This window comes from Bufo bufo, chromosome 1, assembly GCF_905171765.1.
Source record: "Bufo bufo chromosome 1, aBufBuf1.1, whole genome shotgun sequence".
NCBI classification, from domain to species: domain Eukaryota; kingdom Metazoa; phylum Chordata; class Amphibia; order Anura; family Bufonidae; genus Bufo; species Bufo bufo.
The window spans coordinates 19,423,577-19,432,678 of record NC_053389.1 but is presented as its reverse complement, the minus strand read 5'-3'; the positions used below and the strand labels follow the sequence as shown (position 1 = coordinate 19,432,678).

The 9,102-nt window shown below is 44.6% G+C and overlaps 1 protein-coding gene across 1 annotated transcript; it reads left to right on the top strand.

The window, feature by feature from the left end:
- The first annotated feature begins 268 nt into the window (after positions 1 to 268).
- Positions 269 to 8,482, top strand: LOC120992123 (hepcidin-like). Its single transcript, XM_040420901.1, has 3 exons — positions 269 to 471; positions 6,925 to 6,990; positions 7,950 to 8,482. Exons 1-3 carry the CDS (start codon positions 394 to 396, stop codon positions 8,049 to 8,051), a joined length of 246 nt encoding a protein of 81 aa, XP_040276835.1. The 5' UTR covers positions 269 to 393; the 3' UTR covers positions 8,052 to 8,482.
- Positions 8,483 to 9,102: the final 620 nt, after the last annotated feature.

Here is a 9,102-nt window from a genome sequence, read left to right as displayed (position 1 = left end):
AGATGCTGCCCCCATATTCAGCCCCCAGGGTCTCTATATCCACGTCAGTTATTTGTCTCCAGAGAATAATCTTATTTATTAATATTTACACATATTAGATTTTGGGGGATTTTTTTGAACAATCTCAATTTCCAGATTTTTTTTTATCACTATTTTTATCTTTTTTATTTTTTTTAAACTGGAAAGTTTGGGTTTTTGGGAATGATTTTTTTCATTTCCTGGCAAAATATAAAAAATAAATAGATGACAACATAGAAGCGGGTGATAAGGGATTATTGGCCGGGGGTGACCTTGTGCTCGCTGGACACTGCCCATAAATACGGCTTCGTGTCGGCAGGTGGAGCAGCATCAGAGCCGGACCCCACTGCTCAGACCCATCATCTCCCTGAGAACATGAAGCCCCTCACGCTCTGCCTGATCCTCGTCCTCTCCCTGCTCTTCCACCAGGGGCTCGGAGCCTCCATTGAAGGGGTGAGTCCACATTGTAAGGAAATTGCTTAGATAACAATCGCTGTCCTGCCCTTATAATGGAGATGCTTCCTGTGGCTGCGAGACGGACGGGTCCTGATAAAACGAAAGGGGTTTTATGTAAATAGTTGTGCTGTATTCTATTTTCAAAATCTCTAATTGCTGTCAAGAAATTGAAAAACTCTGGGTAAAAACCGCACAGGGCTTGTGAGTCGGTTTTTGAAAACGCCAACAACATGTTGAGTAACAATGCCCACGCTGCCGATTTCACCCCTTCGGTGTACGGGGGCGAGATCTACGCCGAATTTGACGCAAATCAGTGGCAAAATCCACGTAGATTCGGCATAGATTTATGGTGACATCCACAGCGGAAAAATTAGGATCTCTGCTCCTGTGTTAGGGCTCATGTAAACAACTGTGTTCTCATTCACTGACAACAAGCAGAACTGAATTTTTCACTCTACAGTGAATGAGCTTTACTTAAAGTGGAAAGCGACTTTCTTGTTGATTCAAAGAAGGGGCAACCGAGGCAGGATTTTGGGGTCACCTGCATCTAAGATGAACATTTCCAGTAATAATGTTACTTATTAAGTCCATTCAGCCTGTGTTTGCTGATATCTGTTCCTGGGAAAGCTGGGTGACCGGCCGCACTACCTCTATTACAGCCTATCCAGAAGTTGTCACCCAGCTTTCTCCTCCTAGTGATAGGGGAGGGGGATGCACAGCACCCAAACACAAGATACCCCCTTTATGTGATCCACGTTGTAGTCCTAGGGGGCTGCACAAAAGACCCTTAAAGGTGATTTACAAGGGGAGGTTGTTGCTGCCCCTTTAAATTTATAATTTGCTCCCTCTCAGACAATTAAAGGAACCTTCCAGACAAAACCAATCCACTGGTCCTCATATTAACCAATCCCATTGCAGCGTTTATCCCTGTGTCATGCTCCGCCCCCTCACACCCTGCGCTAAGCATAACACAGTGTATGGTGGACTTCTAGGATAACTACTTTACATCAGGTGGCATCAGAGGCGGAGCTTGTAAAGAGCTAATTTGCATATATCTCTTCCCAGAATTCCAGAGGAGAATGTATGGCCTATAAGGCTCCTCACGCCGATTATGGCGTTCTCCCCCCCGGGGAGAGGTAGTACTTCCCAATTCATCTTAGCATGCACTGTTCCTTTAAGAAGCTTTCCATTGTGATGTATCAGGCTCTGGGTAACATTGTAACACTTTCTATTATTTCTTTTCTCTGTTAATTAAAGCGACGGTCGCCTCTTTCCGCTTGTAAACGACGTTTTCTATTTGTGTTTTCCGGAGAACACATTTCCTGCTGACTCCTGTCGCGGCCCCCGGAGCAGCAGCGCAATTACACAGCAGCAGACTCGGAACAGTGTGTCGTTAGCTGGCGGTAACATTACAAACTGGCGCCAAAGAAGTGATACTGAGCAGGGGAACAATCACACCCAGCATCCGCCTGGTCAGTAGTCATTCTCTTCCCAAAGAGTAACTTCCAAGCGCTCATGACTGATAGTGCTGCACTTGGTTCTCCAGAGCTGATCTTCCTACACCTGCCCAATGGTTCTGTCTGGGACTGCAGCTCGCATCCACCAACGGCCTGCTTCTGATATAGACCTCTGCATCCTCTGCTTCTCTTCATACAGCCCTAGCATTAAAGGGGGTCTCCGGAAATAAGGTTAAATGGCCACAAGCATCCTGTCCTAGAATGTGAGTAGGACTGGTTCCAGAGCTACCTGCGGGGGAGGGGGGAAGGAGAAGACGGGGCTTCACTAAATGTACAACATAATGGTGAGTGTTCCTGTCAGGCTGCTCAGCCATGACTACATATCATAGGCAAGATCGCATCATTACCTTCTATTGTAGACCAGTGTAGTGAGCCCCCGCCCCTCACCCCCTCTGTAAGTGGTGGCAACCAGTCCTCACATTCTAGGCCAGCTTGCTGGAAGCCATTCTATATCATTACCAGAGAACCCCTTTAAATGATACAATTCTGTCAGCCTGCAGCCGCTACTAGGGGGAGCTCACTGAGATGGGGTTATTTATTAGTCTAATGAGAGCTCTATATGGAGTAATCTACTGCGCTCCCTCTAGTGGTGGCTGTATATATCTGTATGGAGTAATCTACTGCGCTCCCTCTAGTGGTGGCTGTATATATCTGTATGTAGTAATCTCCTGAGCTCCCTCTAGTGGTGGCTGTATATATCTGTATGTAGTAATCTCCTGAGCTCCATCTAGTGGTGGCTGTATATATCTGTATGTAGTAATCTCCTGAGCTCCCTCTAGTGGTGGCTGTATATATCTGTATGTAGTAATCTCCTGAGCTCCCTCTAGTGGTGGCTGTATATATCTGTATGTAGTAATCTACTGCGCTCCCTCTAGTGGTGGCTGTATATATCTGTATGGAGTAATCTACTGCGCTCCCTCTAGTGGTGGCTGTATATATCTGTATGTAGTAATCTCCTGATCTCCCTCTAGTGGTGGCTGTATATATCTGTATGTAGTAATCTCCTGATCTCCCTCTAGTGGTGGCTGTATATATCTGTATGTAGTAATCTCCTGAGCTCCCTCTAGTGGTGGCTGTATATATCTGTATGGAGTAATCTCCTGAGCTCCCTCTAGTGGTGGCTATATATATCTGTATGGAGTAATCTCCTGAGCTCCCTCTAGTGGTGGCTGTATATATCTGTGTGTAGTAATCTCCTTAGCTCCCTCTAGTGGTGGCTGTATATATCTGTATGGAGTAATCTCCTGAGCTCCCTCTAGTGGTGGCTGCATATATCTGTATGCAGTAATCTCCTGAGCGCCCTCTAGTGGTGGCTGTATATATCTGTATGTAGTAATCTCCTGAGCTCCCTCTAGTGGTGGCTGTATATATCTGTATGTAGTAATCTACTGCGCTCCCTCTAGTGGTAGCTGTATATATCTGTATGGAGTAATCTCCTGAGCTCCCTCTAGTGGTGGCTGTATATATCTGTATGGAGTAATCTCCTGAGCTCCTTCTAGTGGTGGCTGTATATATCTGTATGTAGTAATCTACTGCGCTCCCTCTAGTGGTAGCTGTATATATCTGTATGGAGTAATCTCCTGAGCTCCCTCTAGTGGTGGCTGTATATATCTGTATGGAGTAATCTACTGAGCTCCCTCTAGTGGTGGCTGTATATATCTGTATGTAGTAATCTCCTTAGCTCCCTCCAGTGGTGGCTGTATATATCTGTATGGAGTAATCTCCTGAGCTCCCTCTAGTGGTGGCTGTATATATATGTATGCAGTAATCTCCTGAGCTCCCTCCAGTGGTGGCTGTATATATCTGTATGTAGTAATCTCCTGAGCTCCCTCTAGTGGTAGCTGTATATATCTGTATGTAGTAATCTCCTGAGCTCCCTCTAGTGGTGGCTGTATATATCTGTATGTAGTAATCTCCTGAGCTCCCTCTAGTGGTGGCTGTATATATCTGCATGCAGTAATCTCCTGAACTCCATCTAGTGGTGGCTGTATATATCTGTATGTAGTAATCTCCTGAGCTCCCTCTAGTGGTGGCTGTATATATCTGTATGCAGTAATCTCCTGAACTCCATCTAGTGGTAGCTGTATATATCTATATGTAGTAATCTCCTGAGCTCCCTCTAGTGGTGACTGTATATATCTGTATGGAGTAATCTCCTGAGCTCCTTCTAGTGGTGGCTGTATATATCTGTATGGAGTAATCTCCTGAGCTCCCTCTAGTGGTGACTGTATATATCTGTATGGAGTAATCTCCTGAGCTCCCTCTAGTGGTGGCTGTATATATCTGTATGGAGTAATCTCCTGAGCTCCTTCTAGTGGTGGCTGTATATATCTGTATGGAGTAATCTCCTGAGCTCCCTCTAGTGGTGGCTGTATATATCTGTATGGAGTAATCTCCTGAGCTCCCTCTAGTGGTGGCTGTATATATCTGTATGTAGTAATCTCCTGAGCTCCCTCTAGTGGTGGTTGTATATATCTGTATGTAGTAATCTCCTGAGCTTCCTCTAGTGGTGGCTGTATATATCTGTATGGAGTAATCTCCTGAGCTCCTTCTAGTGGTGGCTGTATATATCTGTATGGAGTAATCTACTGCGCTCCCTCTAGTGGTGGCTGTATATATCTGTATGGAGTAATCTCCTGATCTCCCTCTAGTGGTGGCTGTATATATCTGTATGGAGTAATCTCCTGAGCTCCTTCTAGTGGTGGCTGTATATATCTGTATGGAGTAATCTACTGCGCTCCCTCTAGTGGTGGCTGTATATATCTGTATGGAGTAATCTCCTGAGCTCCCTCTAGTGGTGGCTGTATATATCTGTATGGAGTAATCTCCTGAGCTCCTTCTAGTGGTGGCTGTATATATCTGTATGGAGTAATCTACTGCGCTCCCTCTAGTGGTGGCTGTATATATCTGTATGGAGTAATCTCCTGATCTCCCTCTAGTGGTGGCTGTATATATCTGTATGGAGTAATCTCCTGAGCTCCTTCTAGTGGTGGCTGTATATATCTGTATGGAGTAATCTCCTGAGCTCCCTCTAGTGGTGGCTGTATATATCTGTATGCAGTAATCTCCTGAGCTCCCTCCAGTGGTGGCTGTATATATCTGTGTGTAGTAATATCCTGAGCTCCCTCTAGTGGTGGCTGTATATATCTGTATGTAGTAATCTCCTGAGCTCCTTCTAGTGGTGGCTGTATATATCTGTATGCAGTAATCTCCTCAGCTCCCTCTAGTGGTGGCTGTATATATCTGTATGCAGTAATCTCCTGAGCTCCTTCTAGTTCTGGCTGTATATATCTGTATGCAGTAATCTCCTGAGCTCCCTCTAGTGGTGGCTGTATATATCTGTATGCAGTAATCTCCTGAGCTCCCTCTAGTGGTGGCTGTATATATCTGTATGTAGTAATCCCCTGAGCTCCCTCTAGTGGTGGCTGTATATATCTGTATGTAGTAATCTCCTGAGCTCCCTCTAGTGGTGGCTGTATATATCTGTATGGAGTAATCTCCTGAGCTCCCTCTAGTGGTGGCTGTATATATCTGTATGCAGTAATCTCCTGAGCTCCCTCCAGTGGTGGCTGTATATATCTGTATGTAGTAATCTCCTGAGCTCCCTCTAGTGCTAGCTGTATATATCTGTATGTAGTAATCTCCTGAGCTCCCTCTAGTGGTGGCTGTATATATCTGTATGTAGTAATCTCCTGAGCTCCCTCTAGTGGTGGCTGTATATATCTGTATGCAGTAATCTCCTGAACTCCATCTAGTGGTGGCTGTATATATCTGTATGTAGTAATCTCCTGAGCTCCATCTAGTGGTGGCTGTATATATCTGTATGTAGTAATCTCCTGAGCTCCCTCTAGTGGTGGCTGTATATATCTGTATGTAGTAATCTCCTGAGCTCCATCTAGTGGTGGCTGTATATATCTGTATGTAGTAATCTCCTGAGCTCCATCTAGTGGTGGCTGTATATATATGTATGTAGTAATCTCCTGAGCTCCCTCTAGTGGTGGCTGTATATATCTGTATGTAGTAATCTCCTGAGCTCCATCTAGTGGTGGCTGTATATATCTGTATGTAGTAATATCCTGAGCTCCCTCTAGTGGTGGCTGTATATATCTGTATACAGTATTCTCCTGAGCTCCCTCTAGTGGTGGCTGTATATATCTGTATACAGTAATCTCCTAAGCTCCCTCTAGTGGTGGCTGTATATATCTGTATACAGTAAGCTCCTGAGCTCCCTCTAGTGGTGGCTGTATATATCTGTATGCAGTAATCTCCTGAGCTCCCTCTAGTGGTGGCTGTATATATCTGTATGTAGTAATCTCCTGAGCTCCCTCTAGTGGTGGCTGTATATATCTGTATGTAGTAATCTCCTGAGCTCCCTCTAGTGGTAGTTGTATATATCTGTATGTAGTAATCTCCTGAGCTCCCTCCAGTGGTGGCTGTATATATCTGTATACAGTATTCTCCTGAGCTCCCTCCAGTGGTGGCTGTATATATCTGTATACAGTAATCTCCTGAGCTCCCTCTAGTGGTGGCTGTATATATCTGTATACAGTAAGCTCCTGAGCTCCCTCTAGTGGTGGCTGTATATATCTGTATGCAGTAATCTCCTGAGCTCCCTCTAGTGGTAGCTGTATATATCTGTATGTAGTAATCTCCTGAGCTCCATCTAGTGGTAGCTGTATATATCTGTATGTAGTAATCTCCTGAGCTCCCTCTAGTGGTAGCTGTATATATCTGTATGTAGTAATCTCCTGAGCTCCCTCCAGTGGTGGCTGTATATATCTGTATGTAGTAAGCTATAGAGCTCCCTCTAGTAGTGACTGTATAGATCTGCAAGCTTCCCTTAGTGTTGGTTGTATACAGTATATCTGTATGTGCTAAGACTCTGAGCTCAATAGACATGAATAGTACTAACCTTCAATATCTAATTTTACAGCACAATGAAGTTGCCAATCCTGCAGATCATCTCGCCAGCACAAACATGGTGGAGTCAAATCTAGAGGTGAGTGTGTCTTTCAGTTTGTAGCTCAACTTAGCTCAGTTGTGGCCATTGGATGCTTATTACATCCACCAAAATGTTTCAACCATTGTAGAGTGCTTCCATCTCTCCATATCATGGACTAGCTTTACAACTGGCAGATATTCTGCTTCTAAAAGGAAGATGGCTTCCATCAGTTTGCACCATGCCAATATAAGCATTATGAGAGTGTAGTCACACACTGAATTATTGGGGGAGATGGGATGTTTCCACCAATGACCAGCTATGGACCAAAATATCCAACTTTAAGTAGTATCTAAATTATGACCAACCAGGCCCTGAAGTCTAAGAATCTAGAACCTTGTTTCTCCAGGTGTTACTCTTCACCTTACTGTGGGTGGTCATAGACAGGTCAATGGTTCTTCAAAACCACTACCCACGTCGACTGAGGACCAGCAGTTCCATAAGAGGATAATCCAAGGTAGAACCAACTCAAGACCTCCTGCAAGTCTTGGGGTGATCCTAGACAGGTCAATGGTTCTTCAAAAGCCAAGAGGAAATTCAACAGTAACAATGGATAAATGGGAGAGGGGGATGTTTCTTCCTATGACAATGTCATAATGGGTTGCGTCCAAGCTATGGACCAAGCTATGACCAACACAAGCCTTAAGGTAGAAGAGTACGGAGTCATGTAGCTCCAGGTCTTGGGATGCCCATAGATTGGTCTCCATGTATCCAGTACTTGCACCCTCGTAGATGAATTAGTCATCATAAATTTCTGCAGAATCCATATTCATTTCTCTTCTCGTGCCTCCTGTAGCTTATTCTCTAGGGTGTATTTCTTTAGGTTACCTAGCAACCACTTGGCTTCTCCCTGGGTGACCACCTTTTTATTACATACAGTACTGTACAGCAATCAGAGATACTGTAGTGACACAGAGCAGCCATGTAATGTTTCCTTGACTGGTTTCTTCTCATTACAGGAGGCTCGACAAAGGACAAAGCGCTGGTCACACCTGTCCATCTGCCGCTTCTGCTGCAACTGCTGCAATTTTAAGGACTGCGGAATTTGCTGCAAGACCTAAATGCCCAATTTCCATCCCAGAATGAAGAGGCTCGATATCAGAATTCACAATGTCTGGTGCTTTAATATAAATTAGATGCTGCCTCCAGTGGAGAAATGGGGTACTGCAAGTGATGGAAGAAAACGATAATAGGAAGGAAATTATCTGTGCCACGAAAATGGAAAGTTTGTTGTTTTAACCAGCAATGAACATTTTTAAATTAAATTTCCATTTTTTTAAATTTACCCAATTGGAAGCCCTATTCCAGAATCTACATCCACCATTTTGGTACGGAGCCTTAGGCCTTGCCACTGCCTCCCCTCCCCCAGCCCTGTATTTATAAGCTGTTTTTGATTATGATGATGATATGTTTGTACAGATAGTTTTTTGTATTTTTATGTAATCGTTTTATTAGACTGGATCATTACTTTTCTATAAAACCTTCAGAACAAGAAGCCTCATTCATTTATTTATGGATTTTTAAGAATTGCTGCAAATTAAAGGGGTGCATTGAGGCTAGAACAACATGGCTGCAAAACAGCGCTGCGCTAGTCTCCAGGCTGTGTGCGGTAGTGCGGCTGAGCTCTAGTAACCTGTGGAAACCAGGAGTGTAGTGAAGGTAATATGCAGGAGTAGGAGGTAAAAAAAAGGACACATTTGGCGCCATCTTGTGGCACCTGGAGGAACTGCCCTATCTTACAGAATGGGTTTGCATTCTCTGCAGCAGGGATGCCCAATATTCAGCCCTCCAGCTGTTGTTAAACTACAACTCCCACAATGTAGACCAATAACTGTAGGTGTCCAGGCATGCTGGGAGTTGTAGTTTTGCAACAACTGGAGAGCCGCAGGTTTGGCATCCCTGCTCTGCAGCAATTGGCATGTGGAAGTCCTCCGCAGGTCTTCTCAGGGCTATAGAGGTGCACGATTTTCTTCATCCATATAAGGCCTCATGCACACGGCCGTTCCGTATTTTGCAAGTTCATCGATCACGTGGCCAAGGAGCAACTCAGCTGAAACAGCTGATCGGCGGGGGTCCGCGGTGTCAGACCCCCACCGATCAGATGCTGATGAC